At 41.9% G+C, this 18,838-nt stretch overlaps 1 protein-coding gene across 1 annotated transcript in view; it reads left to right on the top strand.

The window, feature by feature from the left end:
* Positions 1-18,838, top strand: part of GTPBP4 (GTP binding protein 4) — a 195,012-nt gene that overhangs the window by 22,697 nt on the left and 153,477 nt on the right. The window contains exon 2 of the mRNA XM_085631911.1: positions 11,721-11,891. Within this exon, the coding sequence (XP_085488037.1) occupies positions 11,721-11,891 (171 nt within the window). The remainder of the gene's footprint in view (positions 1-11,720; positions 11,892-18,838) is intronic.

Raw genomic sequence — 18,838 nt, 5'->3', positions numbered from 1 at the left:
GATTTCTTAATAAAGTTGGTTATAAAAAAGAAAAGAGCATTTTTATACATTCTTTTGATAACCAAGTTTATTGATTTTGTAAAGCGACAATAATGAAAACCTGAATACAAACAGTACAGCATATTCAGCAGCATAATTACATATGACATTTGGCGACTAAAACATTCTTACGTTGGCATATATTGTCGTATCTCTACCCTCTAAATGATGTATGGGACTGGATCTAGAAAAGATAGGGGAGTTGATTAACCCACCATTCCCAACCATTTACCCCAAATTTTTCGGTGTTTTTCCCGGCATCCCCAGGCTTCATACAGTGGTGCATCTGTCTACTCCCTTGCGCCATTTGGCTATAGTAGGCGGGACAGGGTTCTTCCACGCCATCGCAATGTCACATTTGGCCACCACAAGGGTGGTCCCCAAGAATAATTTGTCTGTTCTAGACCCATCCAGTCTGTCTGTGACACACAATATGTTCAATGGGTTGCGAGGAACCTCCCATCCCAGGACCTCCGTAAGCTCCGTTTCCAATGACTCCAGTAGGAAGCTATGTGTGGGCAAGACAATACTGTAGTGATTGTCAGGTACGCAAGATGAGTTTCATGTAGTTTTATTCAAGATGTTACAATCGACCCCACCAGGAGCAGTCAGCATGCTGCTCAGCACAGCCAACTGTGAAGATTTGTTTCCAAACATTCTGTACAATGACATCATAGCAAGGTTCCTCAGAAAGGGCAAGAATAACCAGAGTCAAGATACAACATATCCCCCTTTCTTCTATATATAAATAAAACAAGAAAGAAGAATCGAAGATTAGAAAAAAAACGAAGGAAATAAACATGAAACCATTGAAAGAAGAGAGCAACAGGAAAGAATAAGAGAGGCAAAGAAGAGAGGCAAACCCAGATATAAGAACCATCCTCCTTTCTGTACACAAAAGAAAAGGAAAAAAATAACATCGTCAGAGAAAAGGAGAAAAAGAACCACAAATAAATGCCCCAAAACACACGCACTGGCCAGCACAGGAATGTAAGAAGGCAGAAGAGTAATGAACCAACAAAACTCAAGACTACAGGAAGTGGGAAAACACAGAGAAAGAAAACACTGCAGAAAAGCCGAGGAAAACTGAGAATCCACACGAGACACCAGGCGAAGACATCACGAAGAGAACAGAAATAAAGAAAGAAACCAAGGAAGATGAGGAAAAGTATAAGGATAATCCTCACCTAAGACAAACACCATTATCAATACAAAATGAAAAATATAATGTAAAGACAACAATGTAGATAATATAATAACATACCTATATGTGAGGTTCGGGAGGACTATAACCCAAAAGCAAAACCCTTAAAAGATAACGGATTACAGTAGTAAGGGATTGGACTAAGACCCATAGAAACCATAGTCCCTGTAAAAATTGACCTCGTAAAACAAAAAAGAGATGAGAGCGAAGTCCCTAAACAGACATGGGTAGGAACCCATATAATAATGCAGAGAGGTGAGTGATGTCGAGAAACAGATATGGATAGGGACCCATATTATAATGTGAGTGATGTCAGAAAACAGATATGGATAGGGACCCATAGAATAGTGCGAAAAGGACTAAAACCCTCGCATAGCTCCCAGGAGGAAAACAGATAAGTTGTGCACATGTGATGTGTACGAATGTACAAAGAGCAGATGGGACTGAAATCCTCTGCGATTCCCATGTAGGAGCGTGTACCATAATAGCGTGTACCTACATGGTGTATACCTAGGGTCCACAACCCAATTGGAAACCCCCCAAATAAACATGTAGGACCATATATATATCCAAAAAGACTCCACTGCACAGCAGCTATGTTGATTCAACACAAATGGAGCACGGATCACAGCTAGATGCGCAGAATCAGTTTATTGTCACCAAACTGTCGGCCATTACGCGTTTCCGCTCCAGGGAGCCTTGATCACATGTCACGTAGGTAAGTCACCTGACTGGTTTTTATACCATTTTTCCCCCCAGTTTTTTCTCTTCTTTCCAACGTGTTAAAGTGACAGTGCAATGTGTAAACAAATACCACTTTTAAATCCACAAAATAACCCGAAACAAAACAATACTGGGCATCAATCTAACCATATTGTTGGTTACATGATATGTATAGTTTATACACCAATTTAAACAATTGTCTAAAATCATGGTGTAAATACCATTATGTGCAAAACCAATGTGCAATGCAATAAGTTATACAAAAATTGACCTTAAAATGCCATAAAATCTATCTACGATAGTTGAATAAAATCAATATCAACTGTCTTTGTAATGGCACTACATCTGTTTTTGAATTTAAAATATTCATTCTTTTAAGATGTATTGTGCAAATTGTTATACAATAAATAAATATGTAAACCTGCAAATAGATCATTATAATATGCCCAATTTTTTTGTTTGTTCTAAAGAATTGAGATAATATCTTTGCAATCTAAAAGTTATTTGTAAAATGTCAATTAACATATATGTTACTTCATCTCTTTCATTGTGTGTAAAAGTCTATTGCTAAGCTTGAGTCTTATGAACAACTTATTTTTGACTGTTTAAATAATAGCTGTATATCTTAACCCTACTGATTTGCCCCAGGTATTAGTGAAATAACCCATACTAAATCGGCAGAAGCCTCTGCCATTAATAGTGTATGTTGGGGTGTAAAATTAATTATAAAAATCAAGGGAAGGGAAGTTTAAAATAAGATAAATGCCTTTATCTTAAAATGAACGTTTTGGGTTTGCCGTGAAGTAGATGTCTTGTAATTTTCTACAGAACCCATCTTATAGATTTCATGATCATAGTCTCATTTCACATGCTCAGTGCATAGTGTTGTATGTCCTAAGAGTCATGATAAACTGCCCTCTATAGGATCATAACCATATGGGCGAACAGAAACACCAAAGCAGAATGGGAGGTACTTTTGAATTAATATGTTTTAAAGACATGTGTATAGATCGTCAGTTATGTTGAGACCGTTTGGATTCTTAGAATCCAATTCTAAAATATATTTGGTCTCCAATTTTCGTAGGGTTTTCTCTCTATTACCCCCTCTTTTGTTGAAAGGTACACAGTCAATTATATAGTACCTCAAATATTTTGGATCTGCCTGGTGGAATTCGTTAAAATGTCGGGCGACCGGGTACAGTGAGTCTTTGTTTTTAATGGCACTAATATTTTGTAAAATTCTCTTGTGTCCCTGCAGCTTGGTACTTCCCACATACCGAAGCTCACAGGGGCATTCGAGCACGTAAATGACAAACTCGGTTTTGCATGATAGAGATTTGTTGATTTTATGTTGGCCTTCCCCTAAATGCTGTTTTGAAAGCTGTGGTGTTGATGCCATATTGGCATGCCTTACAGGTTTTACATTTGTAAAAACCCTTCCTTTGACTTAACCAGTTCCCCTTTGACTGATCCACTGGGTTATTCACCACTAACCTATCTTTCATATTGGGGGCCCGTCTATTGGTAATTGAAAGTCTAGGAGGCAAGGTATGACCTAATACAGGGTCATTTTTCACCAGAGGCCAGTTGTTTTGAATAATGCGATTGATTTCTTTATGCTGCTTGCTATATCCCACAATCATTCTGAACTCATTAATAGATTGATCTGTGGATTTTGTTGGTTGTTCAGGGGCATCAATTCTAGTATCTGGTCCTAACTCTGGTGTTCCTAGTTTTAACAAATTCTCTCTATTGGCTGCATTGCTTTTGGAAATTGCAGCATCTATGCATTTAATGTTGTACCCACGTGCAAGAAATCTACGTTTGCTATCTAGTTGGGCTCTTTGCAGTTCACTGTCAGTGCTACAGATACGTTTTAATCTTATCATCTCCCCATATGGGATACTCTGGATGAGGTGTTTTGGATGTAGGTTTGTAGCATGTAGGACTGAATTGACCGCAGTTGGTTTTCTGTGTAGTCTAATTTCGATCCTGTCCGTCTATGTACACCTCAACATCCAAGAAGAAAACTTTATCAGCACTAATGTCTGCAGTGAACTTTAAATTGATATCATTATGATTTAATTCATTGATAAATGATATAGCTTCTGTTTTCAAGCTCTGCCAGATTAACAACAAATCATCTATGTATCGCCACCAGCATTTCACATTTTGCCCAAGGGTGTTCGCATGTTGCCTATGTAGGACTAGTTCCTCCCACCACCCCATATGGAGACAGGCATAACTGGGGGACAAACTGGCCCCCATAGCGACTCCTCGTAACTGTTGATACAGAACGTGTTGAAATAAGATGTTATTATAAAGGCAGAAATCTATCATATCAATGATCATTTTGTTATGGTTTTTCTGTGCAATAGGTCTTAGTCCTAAATAATACTCAATTGCCCTCAAACCGTCTTTGTGGCTTATGCTTGTATAAAGAGCAGTAATGCCCATTGTTATTAGTAAATAGTCATTTTGCCACTCAAAATTGTGTATCTTGGTTAAAAAATAACCAGTATCCTTTACGTATGAGGGAAGTTTCTGGACAAAATCCTGCAAGAAATAGTCTATATATTGTGACGTGTGTTCAGTCAAGCTGTTGGCCGAAATGAAGGGACGTCCTGGAGGTGTTATAGGGTCTTTATGTAGCTTGGGTATGAAGTATAAGACGGGTGTCGTTGGTGTGTTATTCCTCAGAAACAAATATTCGTCTTTACTTATCAAGCCCAGACCCTTCCATGCCATCAATTTCGTATAGTAGTTTTCATACGTCATTTTAAGTTCAGATTGATCACATCTATGATAACCTTCTTTGTCCGATAATTGTTTCAACGCCTCTTTGATATAATCAGCTTTGCCCCAAATTACCAGATTACCGCCCTCATCGGCGTTTCGTATAATTATATCCTTGTTATCTGATAACTTTTTCATTAGCTGGTGGTATTTAATTTCCTGTTTGTTGTTTATGACTATTTTCTTTTTATTAATTTTGTGATTAAATTGTTTTAATCCGGCAATAATCTGTTCGTGGTATATGTCAATGCCATCTCTAGGCATAACTGGAATGAACGTAGAACGAGGTTTAAATATCTTTCTTTGCGTGGAACGATCAGCCTCATTATCATTTTGCCGTTCTTGGCTCCCACATTGTGTTTCTATTTGTGCCAAGGTTTGTAAGTCTCTAAGGTGTGGCATGTCTTGGCTTGTAAGATTAAATTGAGGTAGTGGGTCTTCCAGAGGAGGTGAGTTTAGAATGTCGATATTCATAGGCTGGCCAGTTGCGTTTTTTAGGAGGTGATATTTTCTAAGCTTTAATTTTCTTATGCCTTTGAATATGTCCATTCTTGTAGTTGCGTAGTCGAAGGAACTTTCCGGAGAAAATTATAAACCTAGTGACAATAACTGTAACTCAGTCTTGTTTAAGGTATCTGTAGATAAATTTGTCACGGTGATGTTATTCATGTTGAATTGGTCTGTATTTATTTGCGGCTCCCCCGGCACGTTTGATATCGCTTGGTGGTTTCTCCTTTGTTTTGCCCTTCTCCTTTGTCGACGTTTGTGGGTTTTGCTTTTATTTGTTGTTTTTTGGGTCTTGGTGTCTGTTTGCGCTCCTCTACTAAAAAATCTAATTCCTCTACCAGTGAGATGGCCATTGGGATCCTCTTGTCACGGGTATCGCCTTCAATATCGCTTTCTACTGCTGAGCTTAGTTCTGAGGCTGATGATTCCATTTGTTTTGAACCTTTATTGCCCCTTGCTGTTTTCGGGTCCCTGCTGAATTTGGATAACTTCATGCTTTCATATTTTTTAGCGAAGGTAAAGATTCGGCCGCATTCGTAGCGGGCCTTATAATGGTGATATTTGTGAGTTTTCCGTTCCCGTATTTTATCTTCTTCCTTTTTTAATCACTGTGTCATGTCAGTTCTCAATTTAGTATCCTCCTCACTCTGTCCCATTGATTTTATTTCCTCATTCATGGCATCGATTTGTTCTTGCAATTTTATGCGATCAGATTCGGCATATTTGACCAGCAGTATTACCAATTTTCTAGAGGACTCCAGATTTTTTTCTGCCCATTATTTCATCATTTGCGGATCGGGCGTTTCATAACTAGGTGCGATTATTATACAAAGGCCTCTTGGAATTTGTCCGACATCTAAATAACGTTGGAGGGAGCGTCCCTCCCACCACTTCATGAGCTTTTCAAGAATCCTTTATTTATTCCGAAGTGTTGTGTTCTTAGCTCCGGTTGTTGCATTTTGGGTACTGTAGTTGATTGGCGGCGCGTTAGTATCATTAAACATTTCAGCCGCAGCAGCTTCACGGTCTCTTAACGTGTCGGCCGACATTGTTTGGAGATTTAAATTCAATTATTCTAAACTCGGACAACGGAAACCTTTGCACAGTTTGTGTTATACAATGCCAGGTCGTTAACTGGAGTTTTTAGGCACACCCTTCACCCAGCATATGCGCGTTGTTGGCAGTCCTACCTTCAGCTTCTGACAGCTACCCCGGGTCCTCCGACTCGAGTCAGACTCGTCTTGATTACTCCGTTGGAATCTGCTTTGTATAGCAGTGCTGGGGGGGCTGGACACATTGAAATCCTCCTGGATTTGTAGAAAAAATGGTGTCCGTTACCAGACGATGTCTTCCTTGTATGTCAGTAGCCCAAACGTGGAAGGGGGGTCCGTGTACAACCGGAGAAGACAAAAAACGGTTTTTAATATCCAAAAAGACTCCACTGCACAGCGGCTATGTTGATTCAACACAAATGGAGCACGGACCACAGCTAGATGCGCAGAATCAGTTTATTGTCACCAAACTCTGTCGGCCATTGCGCGTTTCGGCTCCAGGGAGCCTTGATCACATGACACGTAGGTAAGTAACCTGACTGGTTTTATACCATTTTTTTTTTTCCCTCCATTTTTTTTCTCTTCTTTCAAATGTGTTAAAGTGACAGTGCAATGTGTAAACAAATACCACTTTTAAATCCACAAAATAACCCGAAACAAAACAATACCGGGCATCAATCTAACCATATCGTTGGTTACATGATATGTATAGTTTTTACAGCAATTTAAACAATTGTTCAAAATCATGGTGTAAATACCATTATGTGCAAAACCAATGTGCAATGCAATAAGTTATACAAAAATTGACCTTAAAATGCCATAAAATCTATCTACGATAGTTGAATAAAATCAATATCAACTGTCTTTGTAATGGCACTACATCTGTTTTTGAATTTAAAATATTCATTCTTTTAAGATATACTGTGCAAATTGTTATACAATAAATAAATATGTAAACATATATAAAGCGCAAATGGGAGCAATAAACTATGATCCCCGCCGGTGAGCGACCACTCACCCGAGTTGTGCAATAAAAGAGAGCGCAAACACCAAGGTTAATAAATGTGGACTAGTTTAAACGCCATAAACACATTGGATAGATTTTAGTTTAAACAATACTGTAACCACATTTGACAGGTGAGGGAAGAGATAAAGTTCTCATAATTGTGCTTAATTATTCTATAGCACTAAACCACATGAGAAAAAAAAATACACATGCACCGGTGAGCGAAACCTCTCACCCTAAGATTTTGATCAGGCTGTACCTTGGTTATGCCAAATTTGGTTGACACCCTCGCTCGTTTTGTGGCTCAAGAGCACAAAATGAATGCTAAACAATATCTTGGAAACAACCACAGATGTCTGGAACGGTTAAGGGTCAGTTGTTTGACATTCGAAGAAGAAAAAGAAGCTATGATAAGTCTCTGCTTGCTCACCGGTAACCGTGCTGCTATAAGTCAACGTGCGAGCATAAAATCACCGCCTCAGCCGATAGAACCTACACCTATCACTCACGGGGCATGTTGTAACAAATCACACTGGCATTGTTCTTGGAAGTGCAAAAACGTACTCGCGCTCCCGTGATGAAGAATGCTACCATTAAATCCACAAGCCGGAATGCACAGGGTGCTGCTGACCTTCAGACGGCGGTCAACCGAAAATTTAAAAAATGCACTCAATAGCGTGGTTGTAAGAAACATTTCAGGAACATTACAACGCTAAGTTGAAAGCCTGCAGACTCCAACCCCAATATGGCGGCACGCTGTGTTATGCCATGCAGGGTGGCTTACGGCACCAGCGTCCTTCAAAACGTCAGTAGACATGGACGTAGTTGAGAGCAAGACGGTCGCACTAAAGATTCCACAAGTGAGCAGGGAACCAGAGGAGAGACTGCACGCGATCAAGCACTGCATAAAGGTAAGTGTGTGCAACGCTTATCACGAGCTTCGCTATGATTCAAACTCAAAAATGTCGGTTGGGCAATACTGGAGCATGGAAGTCCCAGCGTAGCCCAACAATTATCATGAAAAATGTGTCTCACCTTGACCCTGGCACCAAAAGCACTCAAAACACACGTGAAGTCCGTGAATAGGGCCGTTTGTAGGACGCAAAGATTTGTAAAGAGGTTGACAGATAGCACTTGGGAACAAATCGGCAGCACAACTCCTCACAACAGGATGACAGTTCCATGGTAGATGATAGAAAAACCTCCCTCAGCATGCTAGTGACGGGATTACTAAAACAATAGCTAATGTAGCACACTGTAGCAGACACTGTAGATTGTGTACCGTAGATCAAGTGGTGCTTGTGAAGACCATTCAAGTGAGACAGGAAGAACATTTGCAGTTCCCAGAAAGAGAAAAGTGGAAAAACACTTCTTCCCCAGACAGTGCAAACGTCTGTGTGGCACTGAAGACCGGAATACAGGCTTACCCTCACTGAAGGCACAGCACAGGATGCAGACGTTGTTGAATGGCAGGCTTACCCTCACAGAAGACGCAGCACTGCAGAACAGTACATTTGAAACAGGTTTACCCTCACTGAAGGCACAGCGCAATTACTGATTAAAATTACTCAGACATGTAGAGAGACTCTGGAGAGTAGACATCCTTAACTGGATGGGCAGCTCCTTAAGTAGCACTTCCCCAGATGCACAGGAACACGAACAACTGGCAGACTGCTGTGGGCAACCGATGGTCACTGGTGGGGTCAGGATGCCAGTTGGCTTACCTTAAATTTGAGTTGCAGTAGGTTCTGTATTTTTTAAGTTGCTTGAGGTTCTTGAAGAGGTGACAGACGCAGGTTCGCTTCAGGATAGTCGCCAAAAACTTGTAGTGATTGAGTCAGGTACACAAGATGAGTTTCATGTAGTTTTATTCAAGATGGTACAATAGACCCCACCAGGAGCAGCCATCATGCTGCTCAGCCCAGCCAACTGTGAAGATTTGACTCCAAACATTCTGTACGATGACATCATAGCAAGGTTCCACAGAAAAGGCAAGAATAACCAGAGTCAAGATACAACACATACCATATAGAAAAAAATCTGCGGGCTCGGCCCCACTTTGTGTACAGGCTGGGTGTGGCATTAGGCCGGCCCTGTGTGAGCGGACCGGGGCGAGATGGGAGGCATGCAAGTAGTACAGTTGGACCAAGCAAAGTCTGGCTGAGACAATGATGGTTTTGGTGGCCACCAAAGCATCCCTCCAGTCCTCGTCCTCCAGAGCACCTAACCAGGTCTCCCATGTAGTTCTCAATGGGTCAAGGGAGGTGGGACCATTTTTACTAAAGGAGCCATAAATGTGTGATACCCCTCTCTTCCCCAGATTTTCCATTGTGATTTGAGCTTCTAGGGGGCTGTGCTCTGGAAGCAATGTGCCTGTTGCTATATGTAGGTCAAGAGCGTGGCCAAGCTGCAAATACTTCTAAAACTGGGATGGGTGGGGTGAGTGTCTGGTCTGAAGTTCCGAAAAGGAATGAATATGGTCACTGACCCAAACATCGAGCTGTGAGATGCCAATAAGATCCCAGTCTCTGAATCCCTCCGGGCCCCCCACCTCCCGCAGCCATGTGCCTTGCCAGAGGAGTGTTTGCTGGGTCAGTTTATACACCCATTGGGTGTGATGCAGGGAGGCACGCCAGGCTAGCACGACTGACTACGCAGGTTACTGTGGGTAAATTCATGGGGATGGGGCTCCCATGCATCATAGCTTGGATTTGAGAGAGACCCAGATCTTTTAGCTCGGTCCTGTAGGCAAGGTCAGACCATCCCCCATTGAACCAATTGTGAAGTGCTAGGTGATGGGTTGCTAGATAATAGACATACAAGTTTGTCAACCCCATGCCCCCATCGAAGGGTGGAATTTGGCAGTGAGAAATGGCCATGCGTGGACGCAAACCATTCCAGAGGAACCTCGTGATCAAACTGTCCAATCCCTTGAACCAGGCCAGGGGGATATGGAATAGAGTATTTTGAATGATGGAGAGGAATCGAGGAAGAATCTTCATTTTAAAAAGTGCTATTCTACCTAATGCATTGAGTCGTAGTGTTTGCCACTTCTGGAGGTCTAGTTTGGCTTTTGTGACAAGTGGGGTGATATTAAGCGCCCAGGCCAGCTCAGGAGCAGGGTGACCCAGATTCCCAAGTATTCAATAGATTGCTGTCTGATGGAGTTGGTAGACTGCCAATCAAAGCATTCTCTTTATAGATGCAGGGGAACCAGGGTTGATTTTGCAGAGTTCAGGCGTAATCTAGAAACTCATTCGAAGATCGGTAGTATCTGCAGGCAATTAGGGACGGACTGGGCCGGCTCTGTGAGAAAGAGCAGGACATCGTCTGCATCTAAGGTGATTTTGTCCTCATGAGAGCCTGTCCATTTCCAGCCTTGAACCTGATCGTCCGAACGAATGAGACTGGCCAGGGGTTCCATTGCCCAAGCAAAAAGGAGGGGCAGGAGGGGACATCCGGTCTCGTCCCTCTCCTGATTGGGAACATGTCTGAGAGTGTTTTTTTTTTTTTTTACATTTTTAAATATTCCTCCAATTAATTCTCACACAAGGAGGATTGTACCCTCAAATGTATTACATTTTTGACCCCCACTGAAATAAACGAATGTTAAGAAAATTGATCCCATTTGGTAACTAATCCTTTGGTGAATACATATTGGAAACTTATAATGGTTTGAGCAGCATGAAGAAGTTTGAAGTAGTTTGTTTTAGATTGCATTTTCACAGATTTTGAATGCATTTGTTAAAACCTTGTTAGCTAAAATTGATGATTTGACAGAACTTCTCCATAAACAAATTATTTCTGGGATTAAGATGTAGGTTTTTGATATAGAACGTTAATGATCCCCCTCAAGTTAATACCCTTGTGAAAATTGCTGGAAAATGGAAAAAAGAGACCGAAAATAGTTTAACCGAAAATCAATTTTAAATCACTAACACTCTTAACTTTACCACGTCCAAAGGCGCACCTTTCCGTTGGATGCACTCTATTTAAGCAAATGGCTATTATATTTATCAACTGTATTTCTACATATAATTTATGCCCTTAAAACTACCACAAACCCACCTGGCCCCAGCCCCGCTTACCTGTCCGTGTCCGCTTGACCGCTTCCCGACGCTACCCTTTACCAGCCCATTCCCAACACTAGAGCACCTTTCCCTTAACCACACATGTGCGTGGTTATGGCAAAGAAGTTGTTTGAGCAAGTGTGGTTATGCTTGCTGGCTTCCGGAACTCATGGCTCTGGCCTTGTTTTTCCGGATGTTTCTCCCTTTTTGCAGATATCCTACAGTTAGTAAATTGGCAATGCTTTTTTATTTTTTATAACTTGAAACTGAGTGTTTTAACTTATTTAACCTTGCTTTCTAAAATGTGCTTTCTTGTTTTGCAGGACTTCATAGACATAACCTTATCAAAGACACAGCGGAAGACTCCGACTGTTATTCACAAGCATTACCAGATCAATCGTATTCGGCACTTTTATATGAGAAAAGTAAAATACACTCAGCAAAATTACCATGACAGGCTCACCCAAATCCTTACAGATTTCCCTAAACTGGATGTAAGTATTGTTTAAATGGACAGCTTCATTTCTTTTGTGTAGCACTCTAACCTTTGTGATTTGTGGCTCAGCAAATTGACTACATTGGCAATCATGTCGTTGCACAGTGAAAATGCATATAGCCTTTGAAGCCACATTTCCCATATGTGGTAAGCCTTTTAGAAGGGGAGTTATTAACCCTCCAGTTGTACATCTGTGAACTGCTTTAGTGAGGAGGGGCATTATTTATGTTTACCATGTCATGTTTAGTGAATGATTTTGCCTGGTAATATCAGCTTTCTAAACCTTCTCAGCCAGGAGTGCTTCAAAGATTTGCAAATTGCAAAAAACACCAGTAACAAATCTGCAGTTCAGTAATGCTTCTCTTTGGCTTGTGATTCCTGATCAGTCCAAAAATTTGACACTGAACAACACTTTGAGGTAGGGGCTGGATGCCAGATCCTACATTTAAAAAAGATTATTTTGGCTTAATTTTTCATACAAAGTGCTGTTTGCAGAGAATTCGGCGGCTGTTGTTTTACAAACTAATTGTTGCTTTACCAAGTGCTTTTGCTAATGCAGTGTTAGCATATGACATCTGAAACACCAGCAGAAAGGACCTTGAAGAGCTTTGTCATAGTAATGTTAGAAAGATGTTCCAGCCAAAGGCTGTGCATACTTATATTGAACATCGTCGATCTCTCAAAGAGAAACCAGGGTTAGAGGAGAGGTTTTTGATGTTTCCAACATATCAGAGAAAGCTACTTCATAGGATTTGAGCTGAGGAGCCTTAATTTTTGACCCAATAGACCAGTGTTATAAGCTGATCTTGTATATTCTAGAATCCTTGTCAAGATCCATGAGAATTTGTGATGTTGGCTTATGCTTTGATAACCTTTGAAGCCATTTAAAATGAAGTGCTAGCATTCCTTCTTTCATCTTGCACTATAGTTGGCTGCAGGGTCTGGTTTCACATTCTTTATTTTGCCAGATGGAGTTATCTCACTTCCTACAGAGTTGACTGAAAATCAGTTTAGTGCTCCACCTCTGTAGCAAACTATGACCATGTTTTTTTGTGAGTTGGCTATGCCAATCTTGTGTCCACCCTAATATTCAATCCCAGGTAAAAATTGGAATGTGCTCCAAAACAATAGAGACAGAAGTGATATTCGGTCTATAATGTTTTGCGTGTTCAAGGTCATGCATTTTGACTTGGTTATAGGGATTACTGTCCCACTGTCTATTCATACGTTTGCTATGGGTGAGAGGGAGACCCATTTGAATTGGCTTTGAATAGAAATGAGTTGTGCTCCATGTATGTACTGATGAAAGGTGTGTCATTTGGCTAAAGCCCATGTCAGTGTCTTTTAACAGGATGGCATTTATAATCTATTTGAAATTACATTTTCATATAATTTTGATTGCTAATGTATAGTCCAGTAGTAGCAATAGTCTTTGTGCTTTTGATCGAGATAGCTGGTCGAGATCAACAGCGTTTTCCTTTAATGCTAATTATTTGGCCCCAATCGATATATCAAGTGAGTTTTTCCCCAAAAGTGACCTTTTCATTGACTTTGCACATTCTGTGGTGCTTGGGCTAGCACATAGTCTTTCTCACGGACCTCTCTGACTACACACTTGCCCCACTTAAAGCCACTCTCTGTGCACCCGTCTGAATTACCACGGAATAATGACAATTTGAACACATCAGTCTCACACTTTTAACTGCTATAATTACTTTCCTTAGTGAAACAACTCATTTCAGCAGTAGACATTCCGCAAAAGACATCACAGGATGTTAGCAACTGCAGGACAGAATAGTCCGCAGGTATGTTTTAATCCTGGACCACCTCGAATTTCTAGAATAACTTTGTCTCCTTGCCTTCGCTGAATGAGGAAATTTCCCTTGCTGTCCTTCACAACTTAGTGTCTCTCCAACAAGGACACTGCTGTATGCCCACGGGAGAAGGAGACAAAATATATATTACACAATCATGTGGGATAAAGGAGTATAAGAGGAAACCTAAAACAAATTAGAAATTCAGTTTTATTTCAACTATATTGAACAAAAGCAAACACATCAGTTTTTTTGTCGCAATTGTATTACAACAATTCTTGTGCAGTGCAATATAACACACAATGATATTGGTGAATAAAGTGCAGACTAGGGAACACCTTAGAATTTTGGGCGAAAAGAGTTGGAAGTTAGGGGGGAGTAATACCGCTTACTAAGCCTCTGGTCAAAAAGATTGAAATCTTTTCTTATGGCATAAGACATTTACATTTACATTTAATTTAAACCAATAAGCAGGCGTGCACGATTATGTATACCAAACTCTGCTGATACATCCAAGACCATCAATTTCATGTCACTGCCAAAATCTGCAAACTTTTTGGGGTTATTCAGCTTGGATTCTTGGACCATCTCCCTTCTTCATATATGACAGAAACCGATTTGCAAGTCATGCAGAATTTCAGAGACTTAAGAATGAATTAATGAATTTAGGCATAGGCAGCCAGTATATTTTTTTTCCTTTGTCTTGGCTGGGCTATGGCATCTAAGAAAGATGGTTCCCCCGGGTTCCAGATTTTTTGTAATGGGGGCACCGGCCTTCGAGGCCAGTTGAACCACATGATCTATAAGTAATGCATAAGCTGATGCTGCAGAGACTGTTGGGTGTTGTAAGAGGTAACAAGGCAAGGCCAGATGAGAAAATCTGATTTGAGTTTTAAAAGCATTTAATCATTTGATTTGAATAACGTGTAGCTTGAGACATTCAAAACTCTTACCTCATTGTACATTGTATTCAAAGAATAATCCCAAAGCATTATTTTCTTTCAGGAGCTTGAACCACCAACTTCTCTTTCGCGATGATCACTTCAAAACCAGACAGCTGGTTGACTATGAATACACCCATTTTTCCTCTTTGGCAGCCATTTTATTAATAATAGACACAGTGGGTCAGTAGTCTTAGTCCATGACCCTAAATAAGGCTCTAACCGAAAAGGCTGGAGGCTGCCAGCAGACTCTGAGAGGAGTGTTGGTGTTAATATCAGATATTTTAAAATTGGAAATCACACTGCCTAGAAATGGTTAACACAAGTCTAAAAATAATTAACTCAATTGCTAAAGTTGTTAAACTATTCAAGATGACTTAAGAGGAACTCATCTGGAATATAAATAACAGATTAAGAAAGTGTATGTAAATAAAGAAGCAAAATGTACAGGTGAACATTTTAAAACGTTTTGTAAAATGTGAAGGAATTTGTAACCGGATAATATAATTTTTATTAATATCCTCAGATTGATTTGTGGGAGCAGTGCAAGTGCATCAAATAGAATATTGCTATGGACGATGAGTGGCCTCAATTTAATTAAGGCTCCAAAATTCCCCATTAAAATTTTGTTTTTTAATTTTGTTTGTTTGTGAACTAAGTAAAATATTTCGAAGTTTGCATAATTGTTTGAATTCCTGTTTCTGTCTTTTTTGTGTGCATTGGTTTGCAGTTCAAATCATCAAATGCTTGGGAAAATGGTCCCAGCTTCAGTAACGACTGCGTGGGGAATCCTCTGATTCCGATAATGATTCAGTGGTGGTCCTTGTAATGACTAAAGGGGGGGGGGGGGGGGGGAGAGATCACAGCAGTCAGTATATCTTAGTTAATTCCAGTGCTTTTTTGTCCTCTTCATTTTTATTCATGTTCCAATTTCAAATATTTGCCCTTAATACAGATTCGCTATGAGCGTGCCTCTTCAGTACTTCTTTCACCTTTTTAAAATTTTTATTGGAATTTGAAATTCTAGCGGGCATTACAATACATATAATGAAACATTTGGATAATAATTATACATTTCTAATCTCTTATGGAATGGTCATCTGACCCTAAGCAGTCCATTTGCTTATTCTTACCATGTATAATCACATGAAATTCCCAGAGAATACCCTCTTGTCAACATAACGATGTAACTCCCTGCATACCTAGCCCCCCCACCCCCTCCCTTGTGTGTCTGAAGTCTACCTCTAGTCCGACTCCACTTCTAATCTACTCCTGGCATGTCGAGGTGTGTTACACAGCTCTGTTCTCTATGGGTTGTTCCTAGTACCATTGTTTTGGTGGGGGGGGGGGGGGGGGGGGGGGGGGAAGATGGAGCCGAAGGAGGTTGTCTCTCCCGTAGGTATTTGATCATTGCTTCCCATGGCCGTACATTATCCTCAGTTTTCTCATTGTGCTGTACTTGCTTCATCGAACTGCCTATGTTGTTGCCCACTCGTACACATCCATCACCCATATTACTACTCTTGGTGGGGCATCCAGGATATTGCTATGCTGCGCTTTGCAAGGAATAACCCCAGCATTACGAATTTCCTACCCACGCTTTTGCCCTTCGGAGTAGGGAGTAATCCCAATAGGACCGTGCGGACTTCCCCGGGAATCACCCACCCGTGACTTCTTTTAGTTTGGCTAAAATTCCTGTCCAGTAAGAGACCAAAGTTGAGCAGACCCAAGTCATATGTATAAAATCTGCTACTCTTTCATCACAGCGGGGACATTGCCCGACTTATCCGGATATATTTTGTTTTGTGTTTTTGGGGTAAGGTAGGTTTGATGCACAAAGTTATATTGTATTAGTTTAAGCTGCGTATTCGAGCTAACTCGTTTGACCCCCTCATGTATTTTGATCCAATCTTTTTCAATTAGGGGAGCGTCACCCACTGTTGCCCATTTTGATTGAACGGGGGAGTACCCAGATCCCCCTAGCCTTCCGAATCGCCTGATACAAGTGAAAGATCAGATGGCGTCCCTGGGCCCTACTTTAAATTACTTGTAGTATGTTTGTAACAGGGGGCTCCCTGTATTGTCAGAACTGTCCCCTCCCCAAGTCAAGTTTTCTAGTGTAATAAATTGTTTATTTTCAAATGAATGCACCATTGTTAGGCTTCCACCCTACTTCCATCTGCGAATGGACATGGAAGTCACGATGTTAGAGAATGGCTAAATCGCCCAAAGCGATATCTCTGGGGCACATGGTGCATGTCCCACGACCTTTCTAACTGTATGTTCTCAGAGCTCTGCGATGTGCTGTATTATGTAGGGGCAATCCGGAGGGACCCCTCTCTCCAGCATCAAAAGTTGGGGAAGTGAGCACCCAGAGAAGGTACCCACCAACAATGTTTTTTTTCCCAGTTCTCGGCGTCATCCAGCCAGTGAACCGCGTGCTGCAGCTGAAAGGCAAGATAATAAAATTAGAGTAGAGTGGTCAGGCTCACCCTCTCACGTTTGTTACACCATAGGAGATCTGTCAACAGGTTATCCAGTGTTTTTAAAAAAGCATTGCTGGATTATATACAGAGAGTGCTGCATTGCATTTAAACATGGTGGTAAAATTATAATTTTTATAATGGCAATTCTTCCCATAAGGGACAGAAGCAGTTCGCGCCAGAACCGCATCGAAACTCCTATTCCTTCTATTACCTTTCCTATGTTAAGGTTCAGGAACCGCTCACGTGTGGCCGCCAGCCTAATTTCCAGATATCTAGGCTCGGTCTCCACCCATGGGAGTCCCACCACAGCAGTGTCTCTCGTGGCTCCTAGGCCAGCCGTCCGATCGGGAGCAGTTTCGATTTGCCCTGAATGACCTTTAACCCGGATATATCTCCGAATCCCCACAACTTACCTAGAAGTATAGGGATCGACTGTGTCGGATGTACACCTATGTATCGTCTGCATACATTGAGACAACATGGTTTGTGTCTCCTAGAGGGATCCCCCATGTGCTCACTTTCTTCCTCAGGGCGATTTCCAGCAGTTCCATTGCTGAATAAAAGTGATGACACCGGGCATCCCTGTTGTGAGAAAGTGCCATCTTTCTTGCATGGTATGCCCCCACCTTTTGCTGAATTGCTGATATACTTTGACTGAATGTGCCCTGGACTCCTGCCATTCAGTTGCCCAGGACCTGTGTTCCTTCCCTAAAACTGCATTGAAGCCTAAACCCAGTTGGCATCTCTGGCCACGTCAGCCCCTGGTAAATGGTACCCAGGGCCCTGTGACCAGAGAAGGCCCCTAAGGGCTGCAGCACTTATTGTGCCACCCTTAGGTGCCCTGTACCCTGACACACACACACACTGCCTTTGCAGGCTGAGTGTCTTGGTGCAGAACAAAACAGTCGACATGGCACACATGTGTGCCATGCCCACAAAACACACTGCCCTGGCATACCTCAGTCACCCTTCTAGCTGGGTGCCCTATGCCAGTGGTGTGGGTACAGGTGCATGAGCCCTGTACCCCTACAGTACCAAGGTCCATTCTTGGGCACTGTAAGTGCAGTGCTGCCATTTAGAGTATATGGTGCCGGAAGATCGTCATCACGAACTCCACAGCACCATGCCGGCTGCACTGAAGACTGAGAAGTTTGATATCAAACTTCTCAGCACATTAAACCCACATTTATGCCAGTGTGGGATTTAATGTAAAATGCACGACAGAGGGCATCTTAGAGATGCCCCCTGAACTTAACCACCAACCAGCGTCCTGACTGAGAGGCTGCCTAGGCTGCAAACCAGCAGACATGTTGCTGGACCCCTGGGCAGAGAGCCATCTGCTCTCGTGGGTCTGCAACAATGCACGTCCTGGGCGAGGTGCTAGGTCTCCTCCCCCAGAATGGGCAGGGGAAGCTTCAAAGGCATGCTGCCTCTGTGAGCTTCTCCAGGGCACTTACTGTACTCCGCAATTGGCCCCTACCGGTTCTGACCCCCCACTCTTGTGTGAAGATTGGCGGGAAAACCTAAGTGAGGAAAGGGGGAGTGCCAGCCTCTGCCAAACCCACCCCTCAGGCTGGGGAGGCGAGGAGAAGCGCAACTCCGGTCTCTCGCCATCTTGAGGGTGGGGAGCCCTAACCAATCAGGACTAGGCTCCTGCCCCCCTCCCACTGGAGAGTGGCAGGATAGGGGGTGTACCCACCCCAG

This window comes from Triturus cristatus, chromosome 10, assembly GCF_964204655.1.
Source record: "Triturus cristatus chromosome 10, aTriCri1.1, whole genome shotgun sequence".
In the NCBI taxonomy this organism is placed as follows: Eukaryota; Metazoa; Chordata; class Amphibia; order Caudata; family Salamandridae; genus Triturus; species Triturus cristatus.
The sequence above is the reverse complement of the archived record's forward strand: the minus strand, read 5'-3'. Positions and strand labels throughout refer to the sequence as shown.